Source organism: Macaca thibetana, chromosome 7, assembly GCF_024542745.1.
Source record: "Macaca thibetana thibetana isolate TM-01 chromosome 7, ASM2454274v1, whole genome shotgun sequence".
Taxonomy (NCBI): Eukaryota; Metazoa; Chordata; class Mammalia; order Primates; family Cercopithecidae; genus Macaca; species Macaca thibetana.
In genome coordinates this window covers 35,965,252-35,980,245 of record NC_065584.1, presented here as the reverse complement: position 1 = coordinate 35,980,245, position 14,994 = coordinate 35,965,252, and the positions used below count along the sequence as shown (strand labels likewise).

The 14,994-nt window shown below is 41.0% G+C and overlaps 1 protein-coding gene across 16 annotated transcripts in view; it reads left to right on the top strand.

Annotated features, from left to right (window-relative positions):
- Positions 1-14,994, top strand: part of SIPA1L1 (signal induced proliferation associated 1 like 1) — a 408,737-nt gene that overhangs the window by 376,063 nt on the left and 17,680 nt on the right. For all 16 annotated transcript variants that reach the window (XM_050797315.1, XM_050797320.1, XM_050797322.1 and 13 more), the window contains one exon: positions 2,934-3,376. In XM_050797315.1, coding sequence (XP_050653272.1) covers positions 2,934-3,376 — 443 coding nt within the window. The remainder of the gene's footprint in view (positions 1-2,933; positions 3,377-14,994) is intronic.

Here is a 14,994-nt window from a genome sequence, read left to right as displayed (position 1 = left end):
ATAGTTCCCATTATGTTTCTGTAGAAATGTATTATATACTTTACACTCTTGGTACATCTCAATTCAAACCAGCCATGTTAGAAGTACTCAGTAGCCACACATGACTAAGGGTCATCAGATTTCCCAGCACAGGTCTGGAGCTAAAGAAGTTCTGTCCTATTAAGAATAAATGAAGGTTTTATTACAGCACTTAGTAAGTTGTTATTGAGGAAAGCTAGAGTAACACCAATAAAGTAACTGGGATTGATTCTTTTTTCAAGGGGAAGAGATGTTTCACTTTGAGGTGAAACTGGTGGCTGGGTGCGGTGGCTTACCCCTGTAATCCTGGCACTTTGGGAGGCTGAGGCAGGTGGATCACTTGAGGTCAGGAGTTCGAGACCAGCCTGGCCAATATGATGAAACCGTCTCTACTAAAAATACAAGAAATTAGCCAGGTGTGGTGGCACACACCTGTAGTCCCAGCTCCTCTGGAGGCTGAAACAGGAGAATCGCTTGAACCCAGGAGGCAGAGGTTGCAGTGAGCTGAGATCATGCCACTGCACTCCAGCCTGGGCAACAGAGCAAGACTCTGTCAGAAAAAAGAAAGAAAGAAAGAAACTGGCATATCCTACTCCTGCCCCTCCCCTTAGCCAATGAAGAGCCTGCTCCTTCCTCCACCAAAAGACACACACACAAACACATGCACACACACAGTTCTTTCTCTGTTCTTTTCTCTTAATCTCCATCATCCGGACTTCCTGCCTCCCTCTGATTTAAAATATTACTTTATTCAGATATCTTTTAAATTCTTATTTCTTTGGGAAATTCTATAAAATGTTCTTTCTAAGCATCTAAGCCAGCATATGGAAAGAGTTCCATACACTTTTTAAATTGAGATATAATTCACATACCATAGTATTTACCCATTTAAAATATACCATTGTATTTACCCATTTAAAATATACCATTGAGTGGTTTTTAGCAGCGTATTCAGAGTTGTGCAGCCAGCACCACCTGATTCCTGGGCATTTTCATCACCACCACCGACTGCTTGTCATCCCCTCAAAGACCTAGACAGTCACCAGTTTCTCTCTCTGGATTTGCCTACTCTGGACATTTCATACAATGAAATTATACAATATGTGGCCTTTTGAGCCTGGCTTCTTTCGCTGATTATGTTCCCAAGATTCATCCATGTAGCATGAATCAGTATTTCATTCCCTTTCATAGCTGAGTAATATTCGATTTTATGGATATACCCTATTTTTTAATCCATGTATTAGTTGATGGACATTTGGATTTTTTGTTTGTTTTACTTTTTGACTATTATGAATAATTCGGCTGTAAGCATCCATGTACAATGAAACATGCATTTTTATTTCTCTTGGGTATATACTAACATAGAATCGCAGCTATTTTCCCATAGTTACCACCCCATTTTATATTCCCAACATTGCCAACATTCATTATCATCTGGCTTTTTGATTATAGCCGAAGTGGCATCTCATTGTGGTTTTGATTCATATTTCCCTAATAACTAATGATATTGAATATTTTTGGATGTGCTTGTTGGACGTTTGTGTTTTGTGTTTTGTTTTTTGTTTTTTTGAGAAATGACTATTCGAATCATTTGCCCATTGTGTAATTGGGCTATTTGAAGCACAAAAGTTTTAAATTTTTATGACGTCCAATTTATTTTTTTATTTTGTTTCATATGTTTTTGTTGTCATAGCTAAGAAACCGTTTTATAACTGGAGGTCCCGAAGACTTACACATGTTTTCTTGTAAGAGATTTATAGTTTTAGCTTTCACATTTAGATCTTTGATCATTTGTGAGTTTATTTTTCTATGTGGTAAGGATCCAACTTTATTCTTTTCTTTTTTTTTTTTTTTTTGAGGCAAGGTATCGCTCTGTCACCCAGGCTGGAATGCAGTGCAGTGGCATAATCTCAGCTCACCGTAGCCTCAACCTCCCGGGTTCAGGTGATCCTGCCACCTCAGCCTCCTGTATAACTGGGACTACAGGCAGGCACCACCACGCCTGGCTAATTTTTGAATTTTTTGTAGAAATGGGGTTTTGCTGTGTTACCGAGACTGGTCTTGAACTCCTGAGCTGAAGCAATCCACCTACCCTGGCCTCCCAAAGTGCTGGGACTAGTGCTCTTTTCACCCGACTTCCTAAGTGACCCAGACAATTATACCCCAGCTAACCCCCTAAACACCCAACCTCATATTAAACCTGAATGGTACTTTTTAGTTTCATACGCAATTCTATGATCTATTCCTAACAAAGTAGGAGGCATATTAACACTTCTATTATCAATCCTTATCCTAGCACTCATCCCCTCACTATAGGCATGAGCCGCTGCCCCAGTTCCAACTTTATTTTTTGCATATGAATATTCAGTTCTATCACCATCGTTTCATGATAAACCTAATTTTTTTCCCATTGAATTACCTTGGCACCTCTGTATAAATTCTACCTCAAAGCGTGTCTTAGAAGGCTGTCTCCTAAATAGAGGCTAGTTGGGGAAGGAGAGCTCTCTAGGAATAAGTCTTATATTCAGCCTTCTATTTACTCTGAACAAATAGGGCTTTTAGAATTAACATGCTTTCTAATTATAATCCCTTTGGAAATGTCATTTCCTTTCTATTTTAATATACTAAAACTTTAATGACAATTTAAATTTCTTCCTATTAGTATTGATACTTTAGCATAAATCAAATAATGAAAAACAAGATTAAAAAAAAATACACACACACATTTCTAGTACTCTTTGCCATGGATACTTCTGAGTGGACTAGAGTGACATAGGTTCCCTGCCTTACTGTGACTTGTCATTATTGGAACTTTTAGGCCTTCATAACTAGAAACTAATCACAGTGTCATTTCTGTTATTCTGTTGTTCAGGAAGCAAAACTTTGCACTCAAATAAATCCTGCTTCTCTTGCAGTCTGATAGCCACTACTCGAGCCACTCCAGTAGCAATACTCTCTCCAGCAATGCGTCGAGTGCCCACAGTGATGAGAAGTGGTACGATGGGGACCGCACAGAATCCGAACTCAACAGCTATAACTATCTGCAAGGCACCTCTGCTGACAGTGGCATTGACACCACCTCTTATGGCCCCAGCCATGGCAGCACAGCCTCCCTGGGGGCTGCCACATCATCACCTCGCTCAGGGCCAGGCAAGGAGAAAGTGGCACCCCTATGGCACAGCTCCAGTGAAGTAATCTCCATGGCAGATCGGACTTTGGAGACAGAGAGCCACGGCCTGGACCGGAAAGCAGAGTCTTCCCTGAGCTTAGACATACACAGCAAGAGCCAAGCCGGCTCGAGCCCTCTGACAAGGGAGAACAGCACCTTCAGTATAAACGATGCTGCTTCCCACACAAGGTAACCACCCTTCCCCGCTGTCTCTCCGATGCCCAGCGCAGACTTAAGCCCAGGTCCCTGGCCTCAGCCCACTTCACTTTGCTCAATAGTGTATAAGAAAAGGTTTTTCTGCAGTGACAATTATTTTTATATGTTTAATGTCTTTTACTTGCCTTCAAAATACTTTAATCCTGCAATTTTAGTGCATTATTTTAAACTGTGAGAAAATTTTGCAGATTCTTTTTTAAGTTGGATTTGATTTTTTTTTTTTTTTAATTTTCCTGGCTACCACAATTTGAGAGGAAATTTGTAATTTTGTAATGTTGGCTTTTGGTGAGTGATAGGGAATATATACTGGGACAAGCTTTTGAAGACTACGTTTTTAAAATATTGACCATATTTTTAAAAGAAAGGAGTCTTTTCTGAGTAACAGAGCATCGTTTATGATGCCAGGCACATCCTTTACATGCCTCTCTAGCCGAGAACCTCACTTACCTGATATTTTCATAGTAACTTTTTTTTCAGTAATTGGCTCCTGGCAGCGATGGGTTGAGAGTAGGGGATGTCCAACACAAACGTGTAGCTAAAATTAGACACACCTTTCAGAATAGGAAAGTACACATTCCCCTGTATCCTTGGAGATCACACCTCTAGATAAATACTGTTTGTCAATTCCTCTTGATTTGAGCCTAAAATCCCAAATGTGACAAGATCCATATAGGGAAGAAGGATTCCATCACTGTCTTTTTAGGCCTGTTAATCTGTGTGTGCTTTCTCCTTTTACCTTCAGTTGTTGTCAGTCATTGATCAATGTGTGAGAGCATCTAGCCTTGCTATCTTCTGGGTCTGTTATGATTATGACCTCAAGAAAAGTAGTAAAGGCTGGGCATGGTGGCTCGCACCTGTAATCCCAGCACTTTGGGAGGCCGAGGTGAGCAGATCACTTGAGGTCAGGAGTTTGAGACCAGTTCGGCCAACATGGTGAAACCCCATCTCTACTAAAATACAGAAATTAGCCGGGCATGGTGGTGGGCACCTGTAATCCCAGCTACTTGGGAGGCTGAGGCAGGAGAATTGCTTGAACCCAGGAGGCAAAGGTTGCAGTGAGCCAAGATCATGCAGCTGCACTCCAACCTGGGCAACAGAGTGAGACTCTGTCTCAAAAAAAGAAAAAGAGAAAGAAAGAAAGAAATAGAGAGAAAAGAAAAGAGAAAAATAGTAGAGAGGCTTAATTTAGTTTTTATTTTTCAAATGGAAATCCAGGCCCATAATCTGTCAGTAAACCCCAGATAACCTTAAGGAGAGAGGACATCCTCTACTTAATTTCTACTTAATTTAGATTCCTTTCACTTGACCAGCTAAGTATTCCGTTTTCTCATGGAGTTTCTATCATTACTTATCATTGAGTTTCCCTTCATTTAAAATGTCAGGCCCTGTGGTATGAAGCTGAAGCCTTTCACGAGTGTTGTTTCTGTTTACTGCTACCACATTGCAGATCTCAAAATGGTGGTGATAGGTCTGGAAACTCATGGCTTCCGAGCAAAATGAAATTGGGAAAGTAGTCTCAGTATTCTTGAGTACTATGTATTCTGTTCCACAATTAAGATAGTAGATTGTTTGATGCAAATGGTGTAAGAGATGTGTTTGCCAAAGTAGAACAGGAAGTGGGCATCAGATGCCATAACCATATAGACAGAATCACACAAGACACTCGCTGGCTGTTCTTGGCACATCCCCATCTGAGTGGATTGTGCATTGACTTAGAACATTTTGCAGATCTGAATAGTTTCTCTCTGGTTTTTAAGTTTAGTTTGACTCGTATTTCTTTGGTTTTCAATCTGTCATTTTGAAAAGAGGATGCCTTTTTTTAAGAATATCTTCCATCTAAAAATATTTCTCTTGGTCCAATGTGATGGCAGAAGAAAGTTGGTTATAGAGATCTTGTCTCAAATGGCATCACCATGGAGTGAGGTTGGAAAGAGCTGGGCCCCTGAAACCGAAGCACAGAATGTGTGGCTGTCCCATTATCTAACAAATCCCAGGGGATCAACAAAGCTCCCTGAAAAAAGCACCTGGGTTTGCATTATCTGAATGTGCTGACTGGAGCTGCCTGAAGGCCTCAAAGGATTATCTAAATTTTCTGCTTCTAACTGGAAGAATGCAGAATCATTGAAATCATCCTTTAGAAATAACTCTCCTATTGAAAGTCAAACTTACTAGAGAAGAGAAGAATGTGGCCGTCCAGGGAGGGTGGCAGAGCTTCTCACCCACTCATTTGTTGAGTGACATTCATTTCTAGACTCTGGTAAGTAGGGATGTTTTGAGACTTTGGTATGTTGATCTTGGCAGAGTGAGTTGGATAATCAGAGCTTTAGCAGCCTGCCTTTTCTGGAGGAAAGGGGACTTAGCCACCAAATGCACATTGCTATAGAAAAACTAAAATCACAGCAAATTAGAGTGTTTGTGTCCTCAGAAGACAGGAACAGCAATTAATGTAGAGATGTCTTGACAGTGCTTAAAAGAGCTTGTACCTGGGACTCAGTGACAAAGTCTAAATTACAGTGATTAAGTTTCACTGCATCTTTCTGGCTGGGCTCCATTCCTACCTCCTCTGTCCTCTAGTTTCCCTCTTGATGATCATGCAGATTTTGTGTAGCTCCTCATGAGAGCTGCATTAATACAGGTTGGTAATTACATAGAGTTGCTATATTTGAATGTCATTACACATACTGATAACTTTCTATAACTAAAAAGGTATCACTTGCTCTAAATTATTGCTCCCTAGAATATGTCTATCTATGAAGCTTGGAAATTTAGGGAGAAAATTTATTTTATTTTATTTTTTGGTAATGGATGTTTCACTTTCAGATCTTAAAATGAACCACTAGAAAAAAAATGATTAGTGGTAAGCCTAGGAGAGGTGAAGATAGTAGTAATTTAAGGACATTCTTACCAGCAGCATTCATTTTCTTCTTAGGGTTCTGGCCTTGGCAGTAGGCAGTGCCAGTTTGTGTGGCAATCAAGGACCTCCTCAGTCAGTCCAAAATGCTCTAGTCCTGCTGACCAGTGCTGTTTCAGATGTTGGAGCTTAATTTAAGACCACACATGAGAAAGCTAAAAGCCCTACCTCAGGCTTGCACAATAGACATCTCTTCTGTAACTGACTGGCCTGACTTGTTTTGGTGTCCACGGTTGTTAGCCTGCCATTCTCCAGGTCTCAAAACTGGCTTCCTCTTGCTTCCCTAAAGCCCCCTCAGATACCTGTAGCCAATTACTACCTACTTATGTGATCACATATACCTTTTTACTGCCATCCAGTCAGTACAACACGATTTGTCACCCAATATGTTCATCCTAAGTATATTTGCATAGTCTGTGCCAACATGAACACAATAGATTGATACTCAATACATGCCAATGAGCAAATAGAAATAACTAGCTGGGCACGGTGGCAAGCGCCTATAGTCCCAGCTGCTCGGGAGACTGAGGCAGGAGGATCATTTGTGCCCAAGAGTTAGAGGTCAATCTGGGCAACATAGCAAGACACTGTCTGAAAAAAAACAAAGAAAGAGTAACTTTTCTTTTATGTTTTTTGCCTGATGACTCAATAAACCAGTACAAAAGTTACATAAATCCTCAACTCCTGGCTCCTGGAAAACCACTATTTTGAAGATTATTGTATGGATGCATCAGTATTCGCACAGAGCTGCAATGCTTCTAGGGGTAGTCATGAGAGCATACATAGAGTCCTTGTGTAGCATGAAGTCTTCGTAAAGTCATGTCTACATAAAAGTTTTTAAACTCTACCAAGTATGACAAGCAAGAACTTCAGAACAGCTTCTTTGCAAATATCAGTCAGGATCTAGATATATGTTGGTCAGTGTCTGACATTATCACTGGAAGAACTGGTTAAAGACCAAGAAAAATGCCTGCCCACAGTTGTCAGCACAGTTCCATTTCATGAATGTGCTTTTTCTGGTTGACCTAATAAGTTAACTGTTCATGCCACAAAAGCTGTGTTTCTTGAGAGTTGAGGAAAAGAAAGCCTTCGCGTGTGTGGTTTACACTGAACATTAGGACTGCCTCAGGCTACTCTGGCACACTGGGCGGTCTGTGTGCCTCCGTGTATGCCCTGGTGTGTTTAAATTTTGTTCTCTGCACCCTCGTTGTCATCCTATGTATGTGAGAAATATGCCTTCCGTCTTTGTTTGGAAGTTACTTAGTTGTCTTTATCTGTAACATTTCCTTCTCTAAATCTTTTCTGCCTGGAATTTTTTTTTAAGTTACTAACAATTAATTGCCTCTCTTTTATATTTTTTCCTTAAGATGAGAATGTTATTTTTCTGAATATTATGGACTAACTCAGAATTTGAAAGTTCAACCTCTGACATAACAAAACCAGAACTTCTCTTAAGAGATGTGGTTAGCTCTATTTGCTTTAGCCTAGGTTGTGGGTATGGATCATTTTAATTGGTAGTTTTTGCTTTGTGTCACTGCACACAATGAACATTCACAATTGTGTAATATCTTGCTGTTACACAACAGAACTCCAGGTGATCTGGCCTAAGCGATCTTGCCACACCTCTTCCAGCTTTTGGGGGGTGAGTGGTTATTTTATCCAGAACCAGTTACTTTTAGTAACCTCAAAGACTGAAAACTAGAACCACCGAGGAAGAAAGTTCAAGTGAACCTTGAGAAAATGAGCCCTCTGTCAAGCCACAGATGCTTGATGCAGATCTCACTAACAACACATTTTTTTACTTTGTTCTATGAAGCAACTAATCCATTCATTCAGTTGATATAGCAAGCCCAAATTCTTCAAGTGTCATTAAATCATAAGGCCCAAAGGAATTCAGAAAGGGCAGAGAGCCCATTCTTTGTCATATGTAAAGCATTCTACCAGGATGAGAATTCATACAATTGGTTTGTTGCGGGGTGGGGGGGGGGGGGATGAAAAAAATAATCTCAAGAGATTTCACAGCTTTTCTCTCTCTCTCTCTGTCTTTTAAGACAGGGTCTCTCATTTTGTCACTCAAGCTAGAGTTCAGTGGTGGCCCTGTAGCTCACTATAGCCTCGACCCCCTGGGCTCAAGTGATCCTCCCGCCTCAGCCTCCTGAGTACCTAGGACTACAGGCATGCACCACCATGCTAAGCTAATTTTTAATACTTTTGTAGAGACAGGGTCTCACCATGTTGTCCAGGCTGGTCTCATACTCGTATGCTCAGGCAGTCCTCTCACCTTGGCCTCCCAAAGTTCAGGAATTACCAGCATGAGCCACTGAGCCTGGCCCACACAACTTTTCTAAATAATTTCAGTATGTAATAAGTCCTCTCCCTTTTCAATATTTAATTCCATTCCTCTAGCTACAGCTCAAATACACAATTAAGAGATAATTTTTTTTTTATGAGCTGAGTGTTTTCTCATGAAGACTTTTGACATCTAAGATTCTGAGAACATGTGGTTGGCCCTTTTTGCCTTAACCTAGTTATTGGACGTAGATTATTGACTATAAGGTGTTCATTTGCAAAAAAAGAAAGAAGGAAAATTTGGTATAGCTCTCTACCCCCAGGCAAGTTGAGAGAGGAACATAGGGAAAATAGATTTGGAACCTGAGACCCTGATTCAAGTCTCAGTTCTACCACTGATCAGCTATGTGGCCTGTGGCCAGTTGTACCATTTCACCTGGCTTGTCCCTCATCTGTAATCTAGGAGATGGCATATTGGCCATGGAATACACCGTAGGATCTTAAGGTGCACAAATTAAACAGATACAAGCACATGGTGACAAATGAAGATGGCTTACTATTGCATCTTTCAGTTCACTGGCCAGCAAACTGCATTTCAGCAGTCAGCTTGTTCAGTCTACACAATAGAGAGCAGGTCAGAAACTAAGTGACTGATGGATAAAACCTGCAGCTGGTAATGTGCTGTGTCATACACATTAGCATAGCCTAGTACCACCAAACCAAAGTCCTGTTCCACCTACTAAATGGCTGTTTTTATATGTTTGTTGAACATAAAAAAGATTATCAAATGTATTGCAGACTGTAAATGTCATTTTAAGACCAAAGGTTTTTTGTCATTTCCTTTTGTAAACTCTTTATCACCTGCCTTAACACTTTTCTAGTGACTTTTCTTTTAACAGGCAGGTATCTCCCACAGCTCTTAGAACTACACTTTGTGTGTTTCATCCTATAATCATATTTTCTCTTCTCAAGCTTCCGGCTTTGTTTTGTTTATCCTTTTTAGATGCCAAACCTGCACATGACACTCTTCTCAGCTATGGCCAATAAAATGATAATGTTCATAGATATCTTGTTAGCTCCTTATTAAATAGCTTAGCATTACAGGCTTTTCAGCTTCTGGTCCACAATGATCCCTGAGGCTTCTGCTGCTGCATATAGCTAGCCACTCATTTCCCTATGCTGTATGTATTAGTATGCCCTTATACTGTTAAATATCTGCCTTTTATAGATGGACAATTTTTCTTTACTGCAGTCACTTGGATATCTTCTTTGTCAACTTAATCATCCCTACTTCACTTGTTTGTTTTCCCCCCAGTCCTTTGGAATTAGTGTCTTCTAAATTGTGTTCCGTACTCTATTGGATAGAGTACAGAATTGGCTAGTGCTGAACACCGTGGGAGGAGTCCTCCTTAATCATTATCCTCCACATTGTCTGTCACCCAAAGGCTTGTTATTTGTACAAGCAATCACAGGAAACCCGATCAGCTCTCCTCCCCTTGGTATTAGACCAGCATTCAGCCTTTGCCCAGATTTTGCCACAGCCATTTGACAGGTGACTAATTGCTGCTCTCCGCTTCCTGAAAATATCATCTTTAGCAGGCCAAGCTTGTCTGAAACCCCCTTGCCATGCCTAAATAGTAGATGACTCCAAGTTTTCCCATCAGCAGCTTTCTACAGCCCAGACAGTGGCTGGCAGATGTTTTTCACAGGATATGATGGTCTCAGTGACGATGCAGGAATTCATAATGGTCTCCTCAGGCCTCATAGGTTCAGCACTCAGGGCCTTGATTGATGACATTCAGGCTTCCCAATCCTGGGTGGCTCATTGCTTGGCAAAGTCAGCAAATAGATGTAGGTCCTCCTTGTAAAGCAGCACCTGCTGAGAGTAGCATCTTTTTTGCAGATTGGTCATCTAGCATCCCCTCCTATAAAGCTTTGCCATAGCTGGGAATGTAAAATCAACAGATTGCAGCACATGTGGTCCATGGTTTCATTTGAGCGTCAGGTCAAGATAAGAAGTTTGGACAGATTCAGGCTGTCCCAGATCCTCGGTGACCTCATTGCCTCTCTCTCTTTCTTTCTTTCTTTCTTTCTTTCTTTCTTTCTTTCTTTCTTTCTTTCTTTCTTTCTTTCTTTCTTTCTTTTTCTTTTCTTTCTTTCTTTTCTTTCTTTCTTTTTCTTTCTTTCTTTCTCTCTCTTTCTTCCTTTCTTTCTTTTTCTTTCTTTCTTTCTCTCTCTTCTTTCTTTCTTTCTTTCTGTCTGTCTGTCTTTCTTTCTTTTTGAAACAGTCTCGCTCTGTCGCCATGCTGGAGTGCAGTAGCGTGATCTTGTCTCACTGCAACCTTTGCCTCCTAGGTTCAAGCGATTCCCCTGCCTCAGCCTCCCAGCCTCCCGAGTAGCTCGGACTACAGGTGCATGCCATCACGCCTGGCTAATTTTTTGTATTTTAGTAGAGAGGGGTTTCACCTCGTTGGCCAGGATGGTCTTGATCTCCTGACCTCGTGATCTGCCCACCTCGGCCTCCCAAAGTACTGGGATTACAGGTATGAGCCACTGCGCCCGGCCTCTTTTACATGGGGTATCATGTACTTGTGTATCCTCTCTTCCTTTTCAAAATTAACATCCTGACATGGCCAAACAGAATCTAAGGTTGTTCCTTTTTAGGAAAGGAGAAATGCCCTATAGCTTATAGAAAAATTAAAGTTAGTAGTTTCTTCATGTAGAATTTAGAGACACCTTGAGTACATTTCTAGTGATTCCAATTTGACCATACTCAGTTAAACTCACTTCTTATACATTGAGAAAAGTATAGATATTGCAGTTATTATTTCCTGTTATATCTAATGCTTTTTTGTTAGATATTATTGGTTCATTCCCTTCTTATGTAATTCCTATGAAGAGATTTAACTCTCTGAGTAAAATGAAATTGAAACCTATTAAATTAACATGAAATTTCCAGGATAATGAAAGGGCCCAGTCACACAGCTCCCCTTAAAAAGTATGAAGCTGATAGCTTCATGTTAGTTGTATTGTAATTTAATCCACTTCAGAGATTCTTAGGCGAAGTGCATAGGTGCACATCCCTTGATGCAGTCTCAGGCCAGTGGGTCGGTCGGTCAGCTGCAAGGAGCCCACCCACAGCTGTGCCCACAGACAGACTCATTTTAGAGTGGGAGGAGTTGAGGGGCTAATGCAGTATTTCTTCAACCCAAAAAAACATGAGAATACTCTGGAAGTGTGTTAAAATACAGATTTCTGGGGCTCCGGAAGATATAACACAAGCCCAGGATTCCCCAGTTGCATCAGTACATACAGGTGGCCACGTTCTGTGGCCTGAGAAACACTGCTACCATGACTTCACCTTCTTCATCTAGACAATATGGAACTGGATTTTGACCGTCATAACAGTGTGTATAATTCAGCTGGATGTGAGTGAGCAGTAGGCCTCAGCTGCTGTGAACACTTGGAGGATATTTTACCTAATCTTCCAGGCATCATTCCTCCTTTACTAAATTAAGTATCTAGGATTGGAACACAAGAAAGTATGCTTTAGAAGAGCTCCCAGGTGATGCTGACAGGCCCACTGAATTAGAGGCCATGTGTACGAAAGTGCACAATTTCATGCTCTGAGTTGTGTGCGTTAAAGAAGAAAGCCATACCGGTGGATTGTTCATTTGTTTCTCTCGTACCTTTTGCTTAAATCTAATCAATTGTTAAGTGGGGCTGTCTCAGTTATAACCACTAGTGAAAAGAAGTGCACTGGCATTTCACACCTGGGAGCTAGTGTCAGCCCATTGTGTTCATAGATAAAACCGGAATTGGGGTTGATCTTACTTAACCAGTTATCCTTTTAAGAATACATGTGTAAGCCAGGTGTGGCAATGCGCACTTGTAGTCCTGACTACTTGGCGGGCTAAGGTGGAAGGATCCCTTGAGCCCAGGAGTCTGAGGCTATAGTGAGCTATGGTTGCACCACTGCACTGTAGCCTGAGCGACGGAGCAAGACCCTGTCTCAAAAACAAAAACAAAAATTAAGAAAATCATAGCTTTATTTTGTCTGTTTTGGGACTGAATATAAATGGAATCATACTATGTGTATTAATTTGTGTCCTGCGTCTTTAAGTCAACATTATGTTGCTAAGATTTATCCATGTGTTGCAGGTAACATTAGCTTATCCCCATTGCTATATTATATTTACAGTGTGAGAATATAGCGGCTCATTTATCCACTCTACTGTTGATGAATATTTGGATTGTTTCCAATTTGGGATATTCAGAATCTTTGTTTTTTCTTTTTCCTCTTCTTTTATTTTTTTGAGATAGAGTCTCATTTTGTCACCCAGGCTGGAGTATAGTGGTGTGAACTTGGCTTGCTGTGGCCTCGACATCCTGAGCTCCAGCAATCCTCCCACCTCAGCCCCCCAAGTAGCTGGGTCTACAGGCACACACCACCACACCTGGCTGATTTTTTTATTTTTTATAGAAACAGGGTTTTGCCATGTTGCCCAGGCTAGTCTCAAACTCCTGAGCTCAAGTAATCTGTCCACCTCAGCCTCCCAAAGTGCTGGCATTGCAGGTGTGAGTCACTGCACCCAGCCGATACTAAGAATTCTTGTACATGTCCTTTGGTACACAGACATATGTGTTTCTTTTGAGTTTCTAGGAATACAATAGCCATGTCAAGAATATACGTATGTTCAACTTAGTAGAGCCTCTGAACTAGTTTTCCAAAGTGGTTGTAACAAGTAGCACTCCAGCCAGCAGTGTATGAGAGCTCTAGTGCTTCACATCCTTTCTGGCACTTGATATTATAAGTCTTTTTAATGTAGCCATTCTGGTAGGTGTGTAGTGGTCCTTCACTGTGGTTTTAATTTGCATTTTCCTGGTAACTGATGATGTTGAGCACCAGTGTTTATTGATCTAGGCTCCCTGGAACTTCTGCCTCGCAGGTTCAAGCGATTCTCCTGGCTTAGCCTCCCAAGTAGCTGGGACTACAGGTATGTGCCACCACACCCAGCTATTTTTGTGTTTTTAGTAAAGACAGGGTTTCATCATGTTGGCCAGGCTGGTCTCAAATTCCTGACCTCAGGTAATCTGCCCGCCTCAGCCCCCAAAGTCGTGGGATTACGGGCATGAGACACTGCACCTGGCCTATTGTGGGACTTTTTAATATCAAAATAGTTTCAGATTTACAGAAAAGTTGCAAAGACAGAGTTCTCATAAACCCCTCACCAAGTTTCCCCTGTTGGCGTCATCTTACATTAGTGTAGTACATTTGTTATAGCTTGAGAATCAGTATTCCTTCAGCACTTTAAGTATGTTATCCCACACTCTGTGGGCCTATAAGGTTTCCACCAAGTAGTTTGCTGCCAGATGTATTGGAGGTCCTTTTTATGTTATTTGCTGCTTTTTTCTTGCTGCTTTCAGATATCCTTTCTTTATCCTTGACCTTTGAGAGTTTGATTAATATATGCTTGAAGTAGTGTTATTTGGGTTGGACCCTTTTGGAGTTCTGTGACCTTCTTGTACCTGGGTATTTATATCTTTCTCCAGGTTTGGAAATGTTCATTATTCTTTTGAATAAACTTTGTGCCCCGATCTCTTTCTCTCTCTACATCCTCTTTAGGGCCAATAACTCTTAGGTTTACCCCTTTGACAGTACGGGCACGGTGGCTCACGCTTGTAATCCTTATCTTTTTGTGAGGCCAAGGCTGGCAGATCACCTGAGGTCAGGAGTTTGAGACCATCCTGGCCAACATGGTGAAACCCTGTCTCCACTAAAAATACAAAAATTAGCCGGACGTGGTGGCAGGTGCCTGTAATCACAGCTACTTAGGAGGCTGAAGCAGAAGACCTGGGAGCGGAGATTGCAGTGAGCCAAGATAGTGCCACTGCACTCCAGCCTGGGTGGAGACTCTCAAAAAAAAAAAAGAAAAGAAAAACAAATTTACCCGTTTGAGTCTATTTTCTAGCTCTTGTAGGCATGTTTCATTCTTTTTTATTCTTTTTTCTTTTTTCTCCTGTGACTGTGTATTTTCATGTAGCCTGTCTTTGAGCTCACTAGTTCTTCCTTCTGCTTGATCAATTCCACTGTTGAGAAGCTGGTACATTTTTCAGTTTGTCAATTCAATTTTTCAACTCCAGAAATTCTGCTTGATTTTTAAATTACTATTTCCATCTCTTTGTTAAATTTTTGATAGAATTCAGAATTCCTTCTCTGTGATATCTTGAAGTTTATTGAACTTGCTCAAGGACAGGTATTTTGAATTCTCTGTCTGAATTCTGCATCACTCTGGGATTGATCACTGGTGCCTTATTTGGTTCATTTGATGAAGTTTTGTCTTCCTGGATGTTCCTGATGCCTGTGTACATTCATCAGTGTCTGGGCATT